Source organism: Heliconius melpomene, chromosome 21, assembly GCF_056956725.1.
Source record: "Heliconius melpomene rosina isolate 202511_hmr_F chromosome 21, ASM5695672v1, whole genome shotgun sequence".
NCBI classification, from domain to species: Eukaryota; Metazoa; Arthropoda; class Insecta; order Lepidoptera; family Nymphalidae; genus Heliconius; species Heliconius melpomene.
Window position 1 is genome coordinate 4,833,160 of NC_140409.1, and position 21,741 is coordinate 4,854,900.

General features: G+C 32.1%; 2 protein-coding genes across 3 annotated transcripts in view; one reads left to right on the forward strand and one right to left on the reverse strand.

Moving 5' to 3' along the window:
* magu (SPARC related modular calcium binding-like protein magu) lies at positions 1-21,459 on the forward strand. Of its 2 annotated transcripts, none has more exons than XM_085205591.1 (12): positions 1-407; positions 3,754-3,934; positions 4,451-4,678; positions 11,970-12,023; positions 12,806-13,011; positions 14,724-14,850; positions 15,163-15,264; positions 16,490-16,596; positions 17,924-18,116; positions 19,532-19,625; positions 20,248-20,504; positions 20,701-21,459. In XM_085205591.1, exons 1-12 carry the CDS (start codon positions 327-329, stop codon positions 20,778-20,780), a joined length of 1,710 nt encoding a protein of 569 aa, XP_085061717.1. In that variant the 5' UTR covers positions 1-326; the 3' UTR covers positions 20,781-21,459. The 2 variants fall into 2 exon arrangements, with proteins under 2 accessions (XP_085061717.1, XP_085061718.1); XM_085205592.1 differs by having other exon boundaries at positions 3-407; positions 15,196-15,264.
* The window catches only part of LOC146526957 (uncharacterized), a 12,823-nt gene continuing 10,001 nt past the window's right edge, over positions 18,920-21,741 (reverse strand). Inside the window, exon 9 of the mRNA XM_085205590.1 lies at positions 18,920-21,734. Coding sequence (XP_085061716.1) covers positions 21,532-21,734 — 203 coding nt within the window. The 3' untranslated portion in view covers positions 18,920-21,531. The remainder of the gene's footprint in view (positions 21,735-21,741) is intronic.

Here is a 21,741-nt window from a genome sequence, read left to right on the forward strand (position 1 = left end):
GGGTGGGGTGCGTGTGCGCTTTTTGCTCGTGGTTAGGTGATCCGGCACCGGGATTTATCCTTATTGTACTTTACTCTGTTCGTAACTCTCTCTTTTGCCTAACGCCTTTGCGACAGTATTTTATTTTATAATTTAGCTTTGTAAAACAAAGTAATTTAATTTTTTATCACAATTAATTATGCCAAAATGATATTGAAAAAAGATTTTATTATTTCGTTTATTATTAAAAGTTTAATTTTGTTTAGTGAATGAGTGTTGTAAATAAACAATATTGGATAAACATCGACAATTTTAATTTATTACATTATTGCATTTAGTTTGGCATTATGATTATGAATCTTTTAGTGGTTCATGTTCTTTTTCTAAATTTTATTTATTATGTTACCGGCGCTGGTCCTGAAGGAAAGGTAATAAATATTTTCTATTTATAAATATATAAATAATCGACTAATATTACAAATAATTATTCAAATATGTATAAAAAGTAGAGACTACAAATGTAAAATAATAATATTAATTATATTATATAGTCGTAGCATTCCATTAGCTATTATCTTTATTATTACTAATTTAAACTTAACTGCTTGATTTAACTCTACATTCATTTACTTTAGGTGAAAAATACTACTAGATAGAACTCTACAATGAATGCACTATTTTTTATTAAATATTTCTTCTTGATAACGTAACGAAACAAATATATTTAAAGCAAATTTAATCATAATTATATAAATAAATAATTCCTTGTATAATTGATAGTTGTGACTTAAACAATAGATTTTTTTTGTATATATATATATATATCATTGGCTACATAAAGTTGTATTACAACACAGACTGATCGTCCGTGCCTTTTTTGTTGCTCTGTTTTCCTTAAATAACTTATTGCTTAATGAAAAGTAGACTTCATTGGTCATAGGAAATTGACTATATAGGATACGTTCAGAAGGGCTAGAAGTCCCCTCATCAATGTCCAATAGAAAACACTATATAGGTATATTAATACACTGCAGTCGTAAATAATAAAATATAAGTAGGTAATGAGTCCAGTCATGGCGCAGGAGTACAAGCGTGTGTTAACCCCACAGGTTGTGGTTCGATTTACACTCGAGAAAATGAAATAATTATTCCATATTTTCTTGTCCTCGCTCTGGTAACGAGGCAAACCGAAGCGATCGCGTTGATTTCCCCCACACAATACGCAATGCCCCCTTTATTCGGTGGATGTGTCTTAACATTAGGTTCTCAGGATGCTTTGCGCAGGCACTATTAAGAGTTAAGATAAAATTTTGCAGACGCACTATGTTTAAACTGTTGATATCACAATACATTGTATGAAGGCTTTTGTTTGTATTAACAGAAGCAATAATGGTTGATAAGAAATAGGTACTTTAGTATTATGGGCGGATGTTTGTGTAATGCGAGAAGATATTCTTTGAAATCTATAAGATAATATACATATAAAAAATACACCTGCACAATGTATTCTACACAGCAGTGTAGGCAGAGGGAATCTAGTGTTTAGACACTGCGTTATCCTATTTCATTGCGTGTGGAGTGTAAGAAATCAATGCCGCCTCGACACTAGAGCGGAGAAATGGATATATAAATTTAAATAAATATTTTATTTTCTCGAGTGGGGATGGAACCCACAACCACTCGTGTTTACAGTCAGTTTTGTTTCCCGAGTCACGACTGGCCTATAATAATAATTAATAATATAATATAAATTAAAAAATATCTCATTCTCCAGGATATTTAAATTAAAATTTCTGAATGAGATACACATCGTCAGCTTAGGCGCCACCAGGACGGAATGTATAATAAATAATGCGGTCGATTCGTACTACTTATATGTGATGTGATAAATTGTTGATATTTTTTACGTAGTGTAAGAACACTAAGAAACCGCCATTTTTATAATATCTACTTATTTTTTTTTTTGCGAAATAAACAATAAAATATAAAACATTATTTTATTGTCTAAATATTTAAATGAACTCACTATAAATCACCTGCCGTGAAATATATAGGAATAAACAAATGAACAAGCAATACATTTAAACATATTACTTGGCAAACGTTTATCGTTGTATCACACCTATCTACCAAAACCGAGCCTGGTTTCTTAAAATAACTAAATATAGATAGATAGATACTTATACATTTAAGTAACCGAATAATGAAAAATAATAAACTTCAAATTTAAATATTTTTATTCAAAATAAGAAGTTGTAAGTTTCATATTTTGAACGTCAAATAATTTACCACCAGTTCACTAAAGTTAATGCTTCAGACCTGGGAAGTACCGGCGCAAGAAACTCAGCGGGACTTATATTTTAAAATTTTAAACAAATACATATTTAATAATAGAATAAGTCCAGTAAGTCCAGTAGTAGCGCAGAGGCAGCGTGTATGTGAGTTTGATTCTCACTTGGAGTAATTAAATATTTAATAATTCCATTTCCTCGCTCTGGTAACGACGTAAAGTGCAGTGTTGAGTATCACCACTCAACACACAACGCCTCAAGAATTCGGCGGGAACGTCTGGAAAGAAAGTGCCTTAATTGGGAACGGAGTGTCTTAACATTAACTTCCCAGGTTTCCTTCCGTCGTCTGCTTTGTGCGGTGTATCCCGCGTGCTCTTACAGCTAAAAAGTAAATATCTATTACTAAATTACTTTAGTAAAGGTTGCTCTACGTTCATTTGCTTTAGGTGAAAGTTATATTCTACAATTAAAAAAATATTAAAAATAATAACTCTACATAGCAGCTACATGGTGTACCCCGCACGCAGGGTAGACAGAGGGAACCTAGTGTTCAGACACTCCGTTCCCCACTTTTTTTTTACGTTACGTAATTTTTCATACCATTTGAAAATGTAAAAAAAATAAAACATTTAATATTTAATTTTATTTATACCAGAGAACACAAACTAATTTTCGAAATTGTAAAAACCCTCTAATAATACATATATTTATATTGATAGTTTTTAAAGGTATTTGTCTATATTTATAATATGCTCAATAGGTTGCTAGCAGGTTTACACTCTATATATAAATAAAAAAATATTATATAAATATCATATCATTGGCTACATAAGGATTGGTCCTTTGCTAGGCGAAATTGGTAGTTAGAGATACATTCACGTGCAGGATTTATCGTTGTGAACTGAATACAAACGATAGACTAATATAACTGCATACATTTATTATGAAAAATAAAATACCAATTTCTGTTTACTATTCAGTTATGCCTTGTCTATTTACGTTTATATATGACTTATACTTCTATAATCCCTTCGAAATATGTAATATTTATAGTTCTGAAAAAAGAATATTTTCTTAACATGATTAGTTAAGTTAATTTTTAAGATATTAGTTACAACATACATTACACATTTTAAAGAAACTACTACCATAGTACTGCTATGATTAAATATTTATTATACACAAAAAATGTAAATAATGTAAAATTTTATATAAAATCTGTAAAATTAATAAATATCTGGTAAATAAATATCGTCTCCTTACAAATTTTTAAATTTAATATAAAGATATGGTGTGCTTATTCGGAGTAACACTTTCACGGGTATTGTTTTGACCAGAGTAACTTACCTGGTAACTGTAAATTATTGGGAACAATACGCGGTAGGCGCCGTACTTGTAAAATTTTTTAAGACAATTTAAAATGGCATGTCTGTTATTATATGTTTCATTTTACGTTATACAAATATTGTTTATTTACTTATAGGCGATTCAACAAAACAACGAGGCTTGCTATCATAAAGTAACAGCATGTGAGGCGAATACAGGCAACGCCAACAGGCCGGTCTGTGGAACAGATGGCCGTAACTATCCATCTAAATGTCACCTCATGAAAGCTCAATGTGCCGGAGAAACGGTAACGGTAGCACACAGAGGTCCCTGTATAGGTGAGTTATTTTTTGTCACTCACATCTGATCGCATCAGCCGACTTTTAAAATTATCAAATGAACCACATCGTTCGTATCTAATACCTGTAGTTACAACGGGAATTGTCATTTTTACAACTTACGCTTATTCTCAAAATAGTACAGAACAAAAAAGCGTACAGATTTTTGATATTATTGAGAAGTTACTTAAAATATATGATATATTAAGTAGTAATGAAGCGTCGATAGGGGGAGACCTCGGTTGACCTTCGAAAACACAGTATCAATGATACTGGAGGAAGGTCACGTAAAAATCATGAGTCCCGAGGGGCAAGTATGAAGAGGTTCATGACAGTGGACGAGGCGAAAGAGGTATGTAGAGACAATAGCGTTTGACGCCCCATTCTCTCTGACAACCCTGTAAGGGATAAAGCGTGAAGCTATGTATGTACGTATGTGTATGTAGTAATATTTCAGCAGCGGCAATTCGGGCATTAAGAAGCCAATACAATAGTGATGTTAGTATGTATGTACAGAGGGTCAGTCGTCGTCGTCGTCGTGCCTGACGGTGCTGCGATACGCGCTGAGCGCGCAGGGCGGGCGGCGTGCCACCTTCGTGCCGCGGTGCCGTGCGGACGGCACGTACGCGGCGGTACAGTGCGCGGCCGCCGGCGCCGCCGCGGGCTGCTGGTGCGTCTCGCCCGACGGCAAGCCACTGCCGGACACCTCAGTCAGGAACGGCAGGCCTGACTGCACCAGGACTGGTAAGTCCAAACTACACTACCAATTTATTTTTATTTAGTAGAATATGCAACTATTCATTTATAATATTCAGGCCACAAGGTGTGTATAAACTCGACTGGTTGTGGGTTCTATCCCCATTCGAATAAATTAAATATGTATTTAAACGTATATATTTCTTTTTTCGCTCTGGTGTAGCGGCGTTGATTTCCGTCACTCAAAACGCAATGCTTCCGGAATTCGGCGGAAAACGGGGAACGGAGTGTTTTAGCACTAGAGAAACTGATTTATTTCAATTTTCAATATACTCTTAGTTAACGAAAACGATAATAAAAGGATTGATATTGTACGTCTCCATATGACATCGATATACAAAAAAAAAAATTACAAGTTACAAACTTTAATACCTAATTAACTGGCTTATACTATGATAGTCATAATTGTTCTGTGTACCTAGTATATGTAGTCGTCCTTGCGGCAGGGCCTGTTAACAAATCATTATGTTACGTGATCATGACCCCTTGCACTACACTCGTCCCCACTTATCTGTACACAGGAGTCTCTATTGAAATAAAATAATTTTATTCTCAAACACTCACTAGTTGTAAGCGTGCTTGGTACACGGTGCAGAGAAACGTGAGCTATATGCGAAATTATAGTAATTATCTACATAGCCATGCGAACTGCTGTCTTCTTACACTTGACTAATATATACACTACTAGAGACTACATAGACCTACAGTATAGCAACCACTCACGTCTGACATATTTGTGTACATACATTTTTCGTAAACACAGCGATTCCTCTTACTGGAGCTGGTAATGTAAATAGAATGCTTAATATAGCTTGAGATCAACAGATGTAAGTCTTTATTCTGTTTTTAAGAAAAATTCTATATAATAATTTATTTCTATAATCCAAAGCAAGTTGAAACATAAACGATTTAAATTAAATTTATTTTAACTGACTTACCATAATAGAAATATTTGATAATATACACATTATTAGTATAAATAAAAGAAAAAGCAATACAAAACGTGATAAATTGTAGAGTTAATTTTTTTTTGTTTAAGTAGATTAAGCTATTATTTAAATCATGTCTAAATAATCAAATATAATATAAAACATCAAAACTGTTGATACATATTATTATGAAAAAAAGTTCATTATTCTTACTTGCCAAATTGATTGACTCTACCATAGAGTAAACTTTATTAAATTTGAAATTTGGAATTTTTCACGATAGCTTTTTTCTGCATTCATTTTATTATAATCTTATACTTGTAGATTACAGCTGCACCATTATTTAAGCATTCTACAATATTCATTTAAACGTATATTATAAGCGGAATTAAAAAAATATATATTAAAACATCACAAATCTAGATTCTGTTTTGTGGAATTAGTTACTTGGTGCAGTGAATGGCCCATATATTACTCCTTCCAGCGATCATAGGCGAGCGATGCCAAATTTCTGCGAAGTATCTTTTCACGCAAAGTTCTATTATTTGTTTATATTATTCGATATAAAACAGATTGCACTTAAAGTATATTATTAGATCTAGAAAGATCCAGAATATCTAACCTGTATATTCATTCCCGCAATATCTTATGAACTACAGAATATTAGCTGAATCGCACCGGAGCGGAAATTTACTTTTTTCTATTTATTGATGATGAGGGAAATATAAAATAGATAAAAATTCGGTTATAAAAATAATGCGCAAAAGGACTGCTATTGGTCGAGAAGACTAGCCTAACCTATTACACAATGTTTCTAAAACTGACAGAAACTAACTACCCTACCTTACTAATCCTGCTATTTGTTTAAAATCCATAAAGATGAAGAAATGACGAAAATTATGAAAATCTGTCTATCATTCTTGACTCTAACAAATTAATTAATTATACATTAATTAGTAACCTCATTAATATTGTTTTATTTTTTTATAAATAAAAGTGAAAGTACTAATAAATCGATGACTACAAATATTTTTATATGACGGAAGAAGGTAATCCAGACGTTACGAGGTACTCCTACTATGATCGAATTAGACGACATTGATGCCAATGTGCTCTAATATTGAACAGTCAGGTTACGTCATTTTGCAATATAAGATGTGGTTTATTAGACGAATATCACTTCTTTGAAATTATATAAACATGTATAATTGTATGTCATTTTTTTATAATTACGAGCTAAAGTTCTTCTATTAAGGTATATTCGAATAGAATTCTTCATGGATTTAAACATGCTTGTATGGATCGTAAAGATAGGTTTTTATAATATGTCAAGATCGAGTCTTCTAGTTACAGCAAAGTATAGCAATGGACTCTGTGATAGGTTGATAATAAAGAAAAGATTTATCACTATTTTACTGTAAGGACACTATCTGACTTAAATATGTGCATTATATTTATACTTTGATTTAGAAAAAAACCACATAATATACAGTCTATTCGAGAAGATTTATTTAAAAGTCTTATTTAGATACAAGATAAATTAGTTTTAAAAGGTATATCATGTATTAATTTTTGTTTGTTTTATTAAAAAACAATAATTCTACTAAAAACAATCGCATAAACGTTTTCCATTCTCGTGTTTAAAAAAATATCCTTAATCAAAATTCTTTGATAGAATTGAGTGCAAATTTGAGTCGCCGCAGGTCTAATCTTATTGACCCACGCAAATTTTTACCTGAGTTTATTTTTGTTACAACCAGCGGTTTCTTTTTAACTCTACATCAAATAAAATTAAATTGAGACGCTGAATCGTTTTATGTAAATTTGTATAATCTTTTATAAGAAAAATGCTAGAAAAGTTAATGTGAACTTCAGTAAGCTTAGCCGAGATATCGTGAATTCCTCGACTATTTAATCGTTGCGTGCAAAATTCAAAGGTAGAATTAAGATTTCATTTAAATAATTTGTTATTTAAAAATGTTAATGAATTGTAACGGTTTAAAAACAGTTCACCTCAGAGAAAATAGTAATAAAAGTATCTCTTTAATATTTTAGAAAGATTATTGAAAAAAAATGATATATTAAATTTTGAACTCGAATAGATCTATTTTTTTGTCTGTGATATCGAGAACAACGCGTTCAATATTGAACTTGGCTCGCATCGACTCACCGGGTATAATTAAGCAATGTGCTCTTTATGGCTAAATTTGTGCATAAATAGAACGAAAATTTGCGAATAAAAGGTTATACGTTCACAAATATCTAACGTCGTTGGTATAATGTATTGGTGCTTTATCTTGCCTTATGTATGATAAGAATCATAATAATAAGGTGCGGGTGTAAGGGAAGCAGACGATTAGGATTCGTTGTAGTTGTTGTGTTGAGTCCGGACGACGCCCTGCGTAGGTTTTTGTAGTTGTAAAACTATATATAACTACAGTATTAAAAATATTTTAAGTAATAACGTCTATAATATATGTATAATTGTTCTAGTAAGTACTTTCATTTAAATATATACAATTTTAAATTATATGGCTAAGAAACAACTAGTTGAGAAATGTCCATATAACATAAAAGTATTTCGCATTCCCGTCACGAGACCGATTGTATCGGACGCATTCGTAATAAATAGCTTGACTTGACACTGAGAAGGAATATGAAGTAAGTCGATAAGCAAATGGTGAAAACCGTCGATAAATATTACTTTTAGATAAGTATTAATATGTAATTAATTGAAAGAATATTTAACCCTCCGAAGTAACTTATTAATTTATTTAATTATTTAAATGATAACAATTATTATTTTGATGTATTAGACTTTTTTAGCTTAGATTTAATTGGGTTACTAATAAAATGTAATAGAAAACTATAAAATATGAAATAATTTAGTGAACAGTGGCGGAATGTGTTTTATGCTATTTAGAGATTTTTATAATCGAACCGTTATGTACCAGAACTAGACACCGTTCACCACTCACTAAGTAAATCTGACGATCAATAGTTCAATATATTTTGTCTACGATGAAAATTTTTAAATATGATAAAATATGATTTACATATTTTAAAGAAAAAACACTAATCCTGAAATAACCCAAGATATATCTATCTGATTCATATTTATATGTATATACACAACATTTAAATAATTTCTACATTTTAATAGTCTCAAGAGTAAAAGAGTTGCTCGTGCTCGTGCTCTCGTGCTTCTCATTTAGGTGAATAAGGTTTAAAATATTATATTTACTTATTTAAGTTGATACCTACTAGTTATTCATTAACGATACATATATTTGGCATATAATACTTTTTTGATAGACGTCATAATTAAATATTGTACTTCCCTTTTAATAAATCAAAAAATACATATGTGCATGCATTCTTGACATGGTGGTAATTCATATAAGTACCTTAATTTTTTTTTAGCTTCACGCTATAGGTACAGAGTAGGTAGCCTAATGTTAAGATAATCCGCTGCACTCTACGCTGAATTCTGTAGTGGTGGAACACAACGCCGCGCTTTGCCTCGACACCAGAGCGAAGAAATGAAAATATTAAATATCTCATTTCCTTTATGCCTTATAATATTTCAAAGTTCACTTCAATTTTCATGACTTAGCGCTTGACGTTAGGTAGTAACTATGGTAGATACATCTTATTCGTGCTTCACAAAGAAGATTAACATACGCCATGGACAACTACAATAAATTATATATGAAGTAATTATTTTTAAATTGAAAAGTATCTAATTTGTGGTGCAAAAATATTTCATATAAAATTCATGTAGGTACATGAAGACATTATCGACACGTCTGATTGCCGACCTATAAAAACTCCCATTATGTTGATGATTTCTTGTCTATAACCAATTTCACATTCAGATTTATGGGCAATTAGCTCAATTAGCATAAACAGTCGGCTCTACTTAGTTTTCCTTTTATAAAGTTTAATATTATGAAATATATCAAACTCTTTATTACGAGACCAATTGCCATAAGTGTGACTGTAAACACGATATTTTGTGGGTTCGTTCCCCACAGAGGTAATTAAATATTAAATATTTTAATTTCTCTTCGCTCTGGTGTCGAAGCAAAGCGCGGCGTTGAATTACGCCACTAAGAAGATTGGGAACTGAGTATCTTAACACTAGGTTCCCTCTGCCTACCCTGCTGTGTGCGGGATACATCGTGAAGCTCAAATGAAATATAATATAGCACCACACTTAATTTTTCATTAAAAAATCTTTTCCAAAATTTGTGAACACTTAAAAATAACAGTATACTTACACCTTAATTGTTATAGTCGTTTACCGATTCCATTTCATCATAAAGTGCATTTAAAACGCTACTAAATTAATTGTATGGAGGGCTATACAGCTGTGGTTTTTCTTAGAAACGAAGGTTCGTCTCAGACAGCTCGACGCCGTTTCACAATGGTGTCCCGTTTTTTGCTCCCATGAAGACAAATGTCGATGTCGATGTCCATGAGGCAAAAGAAAAAAGTTCCAGACAACGTATAATAGGATTGTTAGGACAGCTTGCCGCGCCTTTGATATTTTATATTTAGTCGAGTCATCTACCTGCCCTTTTGCCTCGTAATTAATGCACTGTATTCAGGAGACACAACAGATATCACCTTAAATATAATATATAATATAGTAATATTGAAAATTATATGTTATTACATTGTTTTATCTAGAGTCCTGCGATTAATAGATGAATATAATTTTATTTGGTCAATAATTTAATAATTTTCTAAATCCATCGATGTTGGTAGCAAATTAAAAGCGTTATAGAAACAAAGCAATTAAATTTTTATAGATTAGTATAATAATTCCTATAACTATAGTATTTTATAAGTTTATAATACGAAAAGCGATAGGGCCTGTCGCCTGCATGTCTGGGCCCAGACAGTCAAATACAAACGCTATTCGGCATTCCCTTTTATACGTCCCGAAATACCTGTTAGATTTAAAAGATATGAAGTAGATAGAGTCGTGTTCTACAAGTATCATTTATTGTAAAACCAATGTTTTAAATTTTAAAACGCAAGTAACAGTTTAAAAATGAACGATATTTGTTCTATTAATTGTATTTTAATTTTTATAATAATTGTAAATAAGAAGAAAGATTGGATCCAATAATGGATATTTATCTGAAATCACAGACGAAATGATTTTTAATAAAGTCATTTGCCCATCGTTCAATTAAAAAATTATGGAGACAGTATAGGCATTCGCAGGGAGCTCAGTCGTTACCGGTTTTCGTATTGACTAATGTTGTACATCACTGCCATTTGGACCGGTTGTGGACGGTGCCCCCCGGCTCCCCCCTTGCAGGACACCGCACACTTGCACCAAGTAACTACCACACGCCAGCCACATGTTACTAGATGCACGCTTCTTCTTTCACCCATTCACCTATAAGTAAGATTTCGAACGTGATTGCTTCTTTTTTATGTTATGTAAATGGTAGTGTATATATTTTTTTATAGCAATTAAAATTATAAAGAACTAGTGGACCCGAACGCAGAACTATACAAATATTTATTAAATATATTTATGAAATTATTTTCAGTTTTCAATAGAGAGATGCGTTAAGCAAGCTCATTTTGGGTGACGTTTTATAACAACAAACTTTGCAAATCGTTGCTTAGCAACGCGACGGTTGTTATTAACATGGCGGAATAAATTGCATGTCAAATTAATAAGTATATTAATATATGGGTATATATCGAAAATATTACAAATATGAGAAAAAAAAAGTATCCTATGTTTATCATGTTCCGAGACCGTCAAGTATCTCTATATGAGTATTTTATCACAATTAAATTAGCGGTTTGCCCCTGATTGCCTAAAGGCAGACAGACAGACAGAGTTACTTTCGAATTTATAATATAGGTATGGATATGTAGTGCTTAAATATAGATAAGAAATTCTATATATTTTGACAATATATAAAAGGTAACTAACACAGACCACCTATCTAAATCCTCCGATTTTATATTTAAATTGTTAAAATTGTGCCACGAGGAATAAATAATTTAATAACAAAAAAGACCACCCACCAACTAGGAGACCATTCCAGATTAATTAAGCCACGCATACTTACTATCACATCCATCCCACTAAACTGTTTGTATTTCGACGTTAAATCGGTCAACACTATCGTAAACTGTCCCAAATATATATCATTGATATTATTATATTTTTCTTTAAAGAATTTAAGCTAATTTATTCAAACATTCCTTTATTTATGCCGTTACAATTTCTTTGATTTTCTTTAGTGCAATAATATGAAAATATTACTTAGAGCCAAATATATTATTTTATTGCTATAGACATCTTGTTTCAGGAAAGTCACAAACTAAACGTAGATCATCGGTTCGAGGGCAACGTAACAAAAGAAGTAAGTTAAATATACATGTATTCCATTTTACTAAGTAGAGATTCTTATCGAGAGCACAAATAGGATAAAATTTAATGTATTTTTTTGGACAACTTTGAAGTAATAAAAAAAAACATGTTCAAAATTAGCGTTCGCTTTCATCACTTTTAGAAAGACCGCTGTAATAGTGCGTTCACTTAATAACAATTACACTCGATTAGCACGCGATGCTCGCTGCGTGTTTCTCTATTTATCACGCTTGAATGATGGCCGGCTTCGCTCAGTATAGAAATTGCCTTCCTATTTGAACTTTTAGTTGATTTTTTCATTAAATCAACACCGAAATTATTATCGATTGTTCTAAATTAAATATAATTATTAAATTAAAAAAAAAAAAATTGCTAAGATTTGTACAGTTTACCATTCAAGAATACCACATTTATCTTTTCTCTATTTGTCAATGTTATAAAACCCATGAAATTATTGGTTTTGTTACACGGAAAAAATAAATGAAATAATAAATTTAAAAAAAAGGAGTTTGAATGTGGTTCTGAATTAATTATTCAGATTTTTTTAAACTTCGTAAAAAAATAATTTATAAGCACCTACGATATGATTAACACTAGTATTATAAATGTATGAAATTTAATTTCATTTTCCGTAAAATGCATAGAGAACTTCTTAAGCTACCTAGTACCTAAATCATATTGATAAAATAATGAAAAGACATCTAGGAGAAACGTGACGTAATTTAGATAATTAGTTATTATCGAGTTGTACATGGTCATTTTAACGGTTGCCAGGTTGCACAAGAGTTGATCGCGCTCAGTTCAATGGGAACCTAATAAAAATATTCAGCGGGGAGTACGACCGGGCGCGGTCCGACCAAGGAGGGACCACTGTTGATCCCCGGACGGTCGCCGACTGGAAGTTTAGGGAACTCGACCGGGATAGAAGTGGCACGCTACAGAAATCAGAATACAGAGGGCTACGACGGCTTATTAAAAAGGTATTTTTTTTAATATAATTGAGTATTTAATTGTTAATTTATAATTAACTAGCGGCCCGCTCGCGGTTTCACCCGCGTGAACTATGTTATTATTAATTTCTGTCCATGACTACGTCCTAGTGAAGTCTAATGCAAAATTTGAGACCTAGGAGTCTCAAATTTGTAGTAACGAAGTTTCATACAAACTTTCGACCCCAAAAACAACCCCTTAGAAATCGAATATTGCAATTTCCCGTCTTAGCGAGCACCTACCTCCTATAAGTAACTCCTATGCAAAATTTCAGATTCCTAGCACATGTAGTTTCTGAGATTTCGTGACGAGTGAGTGACCTCTCGATTTTATATATATAGATTATTTTGTTTTCATTCCACAGGAATAGTCTTACACTTTTGTGAGGCCCCCTGGTCGAATAATGAGATAAATATTTGTATCAGTGTTTACTTTTTTTAACAAGCAGGATAGGCAGAGAAAACCTAGCGTGTTGAGTGACAAAACTCAACGTTGCGCTGTCTTGTTACTAATATATTAAATAATTCGTTGCCCGAGTGAAAATCGAACCCACAGCCGTCATGTTACTGCGCCATAGCGCCAGTTCGGCTAGTCTTAACTTAAACATAAAAAATAGAAGCTGTCCACATGGAGCATATTTCTCTTCATCTTATCACAAATTCGTTTACTTAAATAGTTAACATTATTTATTGTATAATAAATAATAAAAGTCAAGCGAACATTTTGTAACAACGCTAACAAAGTACCTACTTTGAGCTATAAAGCGAAAGTAATTAATTATTTATTGATTTTAATGCAGTCGCTCGGGGCGGTAAACGAACAATTTGCAATATAAATCAGATATCAACATTATTTATTGGCTTTCAATAAACAAGCTTCAGAGTTACGATTTATTTGAAATAATTATTTATTATTAAAATTTCCACAAAGTGGGGAACTGAGGGTCTCGACACTAGGTTCCTTGTATGCGGGATATAGCATGAAACTGATTTTTTAAAATAATTTCTAACGTTTGTTTAAATTTGCTATATAATTAAGTGGAATTATTTGTAATGACCCCATGTTTATACAAGGAAGGAGTGTAAACGGACGATGTTAACAAGGGTCCTTATTGTTTGTTACTTCACAAACAGAGCCGTGTTCCATCTAGGAACATATCTTAAGCTATATCTCAAGTGGTCTACTTGTTCTGAGATTCTAAAATGTAACATGTGGCTGGGTTGGCTAGTGCGAGTAAAAACTGGTACAATTATCTTTTTAGTCCGGTATTTGATTTTAATGTGTAAAACTTCGCGCAGTAAAAGTGTGCGAAGTGAACGCTGTAGTAGTTATACACATTTTAAATGATTAAGGTGTAAAACTTTAGTTAACTTCTATTATTTAAAAGTGTAAATTTTTGATGCATAATATTTTTTCTGACCATTTTCTTCACATACCCGAAAGATGTAGTTTATAGATATCTAACGTTATATTTTACATTTTTTAAAACTTTGAATAATATAATTGATAAACTTAGATTACCTACACGCTCTGTGCCCTCGTTTTGTATGAAATGAGCTACATATATAAACTTGTAATTACTTTTTTCTATGACATGCTATACTTATAACTTTTATTATTCTCAAAATTTTCTTTGTTGGTAGTACAAGTTGTCACTTCTTGCCAAATTTCATTCTTGAAAACATTCTATTCTACCCTCAAGGTAGTGAAACCAAAGAGATGTGCGCGAGCGTGGACGCGCGGCTGTGACAGCGACGGCGACGGCGAGATCGCGCGCGGCGAGTGGGCCTCCTGCCTGCTGGCCAGCCCGGAGCCCCCCGCACCGGACTGTAAGTACCTCCATACAAAAAAAATATTGAACTAGGCCCTTATTGAGCGAAATAATTTAATATTATGTAAACACTAAAGAATGATTTTTTCATATAAAAACTAACAGGTCTTAAGGCTCTACAGCCATTCACTCATTATATGGAATTTAATACTTAAAAATTCTTATACTGCCGCCCGTTACTTTGCCCAGATATTTTGCATAGTGGTGCATAATCGAGACGCTGTCCCACTGCGGCATGACGGTCTCTACCTATAAAAACTAATATATAGTAGTCAATTAATATATGCGCAAACATAATAATAATATATAGTCTCTCTCCGTTTCTTCATGTCGTTGAACGCAGACGACGACAACGGTCCAGAGCCGGAGCCCGACTACAACGAGGAGGAACTCACGCCAGATCCTAGCTCAGGTGAAAACTTTATCTATACATAATATATAAACGTGTAACTGATCGATGTCCTGTACATGAATTTTTTTATGAGAAAATCCATTGTTAGGGTTTGTTTAGACTGTTTTATAATAAAATTCATAGAAAGTGAGTAATGATAACAGTTAAACTTTGTCGTCTAATAGCTTAAAGCTTCGTATGTTTTATAAGATTAGGCTTCAGAGTATAACAAACATTTACAAACTGTAACATTTCAGAGAAACTTTCATTATGATAAATTTCTACACGGTTATCAGAATTACAAAATTATTATTAACTCCGGCTTACAATTGTCACTGTTATACGATATGGACTACAACGCAACTCTGGCCATATTTAAATAATGAATAAGATGTTTATTCAAGCGGTGGGGCCATTCGATAAAGTAATTCGTCCAACATAAATAAATATTGACCTTAAAATAAAGACCTATAATAACCGCACCACTTAAAGGATGACTTAAGTGTCTCCAGTTCGAGACGATAATCAAAATTCTTAGACATATTACTCACATTTGGATTTCACTAGAGCAGTGAATCAGTATTTCTGATAAGTCTGCTCTTAAAAATATTTAAAAAAAATGTGCTTAATCTTTCCTATAAATGTGACTGTACATTATGTTACTGATTGAGCAGTGTATTTTGTTATAGATATTATCCAAATCATTGATACCACCTTTTTAAGCTTATTTTCTCACATACACATGTGTATACGTCAAACAGACATACAAATGTACGATTATATACATATAGACATATAAAATTTGTTATATATTTGTGCGTGAACTCAAATGAAATGAAACAGAAATTCACAACAAATGCCAATTTCTAAATTACAAACCATAATTTCCTCAATATAAGGATAAATGACGATAGTTACTAAATAAAAATATGAGTAATACTTAGTTAAGTTTTTAATATTCATTTTTATTATTAAGAAACTTTCACTATTTAAAAATATTTTTATGGTACGGCAATTGTTTTTTTAGTATGGTAAGAGGGACCTCTAGTTAAGACACTTTCCTCACCATGCACCTCAATTTCTGAGACATTCGCGATTGCTGAATAGCAAAACCCACTGTAGCGAAGAAATAAAAATAATACATCATAAATTTGAATCGAATGAAATGTTTGTTCTGTGAGTAAATATTTACGACATATATTTGGTGTTCTGAAACAACTTATGATAGAAAAGAAAATGTTTACAGTTTTACCAGGTATCATGAGGAATTCCTTCGCGCCCGACGGATCCGTGGCGAGAGAGGACGAAGCAAACGACTGTCTAACAGACAGACAAGCTGTGCTAGATGAACAGGTAAACTATTGTGTTACTAAAGCTAATGCGATTGATGTTTGTATTTACATGTCACGATTATGTTGTTATAGTTTAAAAATGGTACCCTCATACATTGTACCTACATTAAGTTTACTTGAAATGCATTTCAAATAGAAAATAAGAATTGGCAACATTTGTTTAAAATATGTTATTCTACATTTTATATAAATTTTATATTATAATTATTTATTTTAAAAGCTTTACCTTTGAAATATATATATATATATATGTGCTTGTAGTAATTCAATGAAATATTCACAAAATTCATTTTCATATTCTAAATATTTGTTCCTATTTTTATATGATGTATGTCATCAAATATCAAATACGTTAGTAATATAGTAGAGCTGCGATTGATATAAATTGCGTTTTTATTTTAGTGCGAAGCTCAGCGATATTGTGTAGTACTATAACTATTTACAATTTATCTTTTATAATATATTGAAATTTGTATTTTATTTTGCGAATATTGTGTTTGTATTTTTTGATCTTTGCAAGCTAAATTGATTGTCATAATATATGGCTTTATTATGCTGAAAATTATGAAAGCTGAGAAGTAATATGAAATAAAATATCTTGCGAATTATTTATGTCCATCGACAATATTGAGGTCATTGTGGTGCAGTGACTAAGACTGTTAACGCGACAGTTGTGGATTTAATTCCCACTCAAGTAAATAATTATTTTGATTTCTTCACTTTTTTGAAGAGTTGAATTCTGCCACCAATAACATAACACCTCGATAATGGGCGGAGCGTTGGAGCGGAGTGTATTAACATAACGTTCCCTCTGTCTACCTTGCCATATGTGGGATAAAATAATGCATATTACATTTATATGGACATGAACTCTTGGGTTTGTAGTAATTAACAACAAGCCGGTGCCTACCTTTTGGTACTAGCTACCTATCGGTAGCAGATGTGTTATAATAAACTTTCATTAAAAAATGTTACAATTAATCTTTCTTAAGAGTGTGGATTCGGACCATACCATCTGATGCTAGAGACAAAAGATGTAAGAATATCAAACAACACTCTCAGTGTGTTTGAGATAGTGATATACTTTAAATGATTTATAATATCTGCATGAAGGCTACATTTTCTTTTAAATAATATCTATTGGCCTACACACATACACTGCGAAATAAAAAATCCTGCTTTACAACTACATTTAAATAAAACATACACTTAACTGGCGCACCTAGTTTACAAACAGCTAACTTTAAGCTATTTATATAATTTGTCTTCTCATATAAAGCAAAACGCCCAATTGTAATACCAATACAAAAATCAAATTTCTCCAACAGAAAGCGGGTACCGCAGTGCTCTACGTACCAGAGTGCACTGGCGACGGAAGATACGCCCGAGCCCAGTGCTACCGCTCCACCGGGTACTGCTGGTGCGTACATCAGGACACCGGGAAACCAATCCCGGGGTCCTCTGTCAAGGACAAGAGGCCGGATTGTGATGCTGCCCCGCAACACGCCAGCCCCATGAGAGGTGGGGCTAGATTTATTTAGAGTTAATATTTGTTTTGAGTTTAGCTTTATTTTCAATTAATCTTTTTTAAGAGTTTGGATTGGCTATTATTGGGGTCGTCTATGTTAGAGATCAATGATGGACAAATAAAAATAGTATTAGAAGTATTTGATGTATTCCAAGAGGCCCGACTAAGTTGCTGCTCCGCAACGCGCCAGACCTATGAGAGGTGTAACTAGTTTTTTGTTCTCGTTTAGTAGATTTTCGGTAGATTCGATAGATAGATATTTTTCGATTTCGTAGATTTTGATAATCGTTTATTGCCAGATATACTCGAAATATAGTCACACATGAATATTGAACATCTACAGTTGATTTTGATATTAAATTTTTATTAAAATTTCAGCGCCAACTCAAAATGTTCTGTATACATTATATTATTTTAAGAACTACAGTATTAAGTTATTTGTTTTCAAAATGTGTACGCCCTACCAAAATTGGTGTGTCTTGACTCTTGACTCTGTCCCACTAAATCCTGATAGCCTCAATCCCTTTAATAAGGTATATTCAGAAAAATATTTACAATGATAAATGCTTACTATTTATTAGTATTAGACATGTGAAATGTAGAGGATGTGCATTTCATGTTACATATGGTACATGTACAATGGTGCATGTGAAATAAATCTTGAAGATTTAGCTATCATGTATCATCATTCCAATCCAAGACTAATAAAGACAACAACATAATGTATAAATACATACGTAAAATCTAAATCTTGTAATAAAATTTATTAAATAGGGATTCTAAATAAAACACCAAATAAGGAACAATGCTTGTATAAAGTACTATTACAAAACTACTAAGTTACAAATACAAAATTAAAGCAAATACAAAATGTTATACCAAAATCTAATATTTTCAGCTAACCGATATGTATACGTATACTGTAAATTTGTCTCCTAAATTGCTCACATCAATACTAACATGTTATAAATAATGAGTTTCCAAAAATAGTAGCATATTCAATCTATATGCAGTTAAAACACAAACAATCCCCGCAAAGGAGAAACAGTTTATATTATGACAATAAATAAATACTTCTAAATGTTGAAGCTTGATGTAGCAAGAGACCATTATAGTATTGTAAAATAAAACTAATCTATATCAATCATAACACTAGAGAATACCGGCAACAGTTTACACGTTCGTAAGTACAAAAGTTTGTTACATCGAGTACTTGGTTACTATAAATACACAATATAACATCACAAAAAGAATGATTAAGTAGAGTATAACAAATAAATGATTAAGTCATTTTATAAGTTAACACCGAAAACTCTAATTTCTATTCATGTCTATTTAAGACTAGTAAATATGATTACATTCTCCTACTCCAACTATACAGAATAACACATATACAATTGCCTTACAGGTTGTCCAGAACCAATGAAGACTAATTTCCTACGGGACCTGCTAAGTTTCTTCATATCAAAAATGACAACTTCCATCAACGGCACCGGACCAGGGTGAGATATAACAACAATATTAGAAACATTGTATACTAACCAATGTACACAATACAACTGTGATACAAACCCATCACACAGAAAACACATACTATTAATATAGTATATATTATTATATTATATCAACTTATTATTATAATTGTCTATCAATTTCACTAATAAACGCATAGTAAATATTGCACCCTTATAACGTGACTGACAACTAGAATAATTACTATAAATATATTTAACTACAGTATAACTGAGGCCGCCATGCAAGAATGACCCACTGTTCACACAACTATTTGTAATGAATATACATATAACATTTGTAAAATTTAAAAAGAGTAAAGATCATGCATACATTAATGTATATAATCAATGTTTTTTTAATAATTAGCATTAGGAGATGGATTTATTTATTCGGTCAATAAATAATTTATTAGATAGATTTACAGCAAAAAATTAAATGATTAAAAACACTAACAAAAGTAGAACTAAAGATCTTATGATGATATACATGCAAGTGGACGACTTATCAACTTATCACATATGGTATGAGTTTAATAAAATAATAAAATTTACAACATTTTTGTCTTAATGAATCTATCTTGTTATACCTAATAATTGTTTCAATAAACAGCGATGTGGTAAAATGGGGAGCTTCTAAGGAGGAACAAGCCGCAACATGGACCTACGTTATGCTGGACAAAGACAAGAACAAAGCTTTGGAACGCCGCGAGTGGAAAGCTTTCCACCAACTTATATCTAACATGGAACCGTTAAGGAGGTGCGGGAGGAAGCTGCCACGATACTGCGACGTTAACCACGACACTAAAATCAGTATTACAGAATGGATGGCGTGTTTAGAAGTGAAACAAGTCTCACAAGGACAAACGAGTAAGCAATACTTTGTTGATAATGTATTAATAAGTATTTATAATACATGTTTATAATATTGTTTAAAAATATTATGCTATGACTTATGTCATAAAAAACTAAGCTAGGATTTTTATCGTAGTCACTAAAGTGACTATGATTACGATTGTTTTTTTTTAGACAACCATTATTAAACATGATATTGTTTCATTTTCAGCGGAAGCCACCAAAGCTCCAACAAATCCAAGGAGGAAGGGACCGAATCCCCTTGAATCATTTCTTAAAGCAGACGATTAATTTATGGTACTATTTAAAATCTCAATTTCTTGCAACAAATTTTATAATTTCAATCTGTGTCAGTGTTTGTGATAAACCAGTGAAGTGATAATGACACACTTGTACAGATCAAGAGGGACTTTACTTGAGAACTTTATGAGACGCTGGCGAATACTAAATCAATTTATTAAATAAATTAATTTATATAATGGATAGTCCAAATAAATTAATTTATATAATAGAAAAACAGTATAAAATAAATATTTCTTTTATAATAAATAGTATTCTTGCCTCATTGTTGGCTATGAGTGTGTTCACTTTAGTGAATCGCTGTCTGTTTGTCATGTAATTAGTTAGTGTTGTCATTTTGGTACTCGGTATTATAAAAAAAACTTATTTATCGAAATTACCTTTTATATATTCCGATGTAATGTAGCTAATTTTTATGATATGTATGTTAGTTTTAATATAGCTTACAGCTAGTTACTGAATGTGCTTACGTCGGTCTCGACGGCGAGTCTGAACAGATGGTATTAAATGTTAAACTATAAGCCTTAATTAAATATCTCCAGTTTTAAATTTATAACGTATTAAGTTAATATTTATAAAAAAAATTTAGTCAGTATAAAATGTAAAAGCTATGTGATATATTTTTTTTTCATTTCTACTACTATTGCTAAATAAATAATTTAGTATTTGACGTGCCTTTTCAACAATTACCTAGTGACCAGTAAAATTATAACATACACCTAATATACTAATACAGGGGTGTTCACTTATTAGGACATTTCGGTTTGAGGACAGTTTGTTTATACTCATCGATGGTTTCTGTCAGAATTCTGTGGAAGATACTTTCGAAGACTTGGTTCTTGACGATGACGTCATCAGCGTGTAGTGACGTCCACTCGGGCTCGCACCGCCGCCATTCCGCAAACAGTATGTCGTCGATGTGGTCGGAGCGCCTTGCTCCTACCCCTGTAAA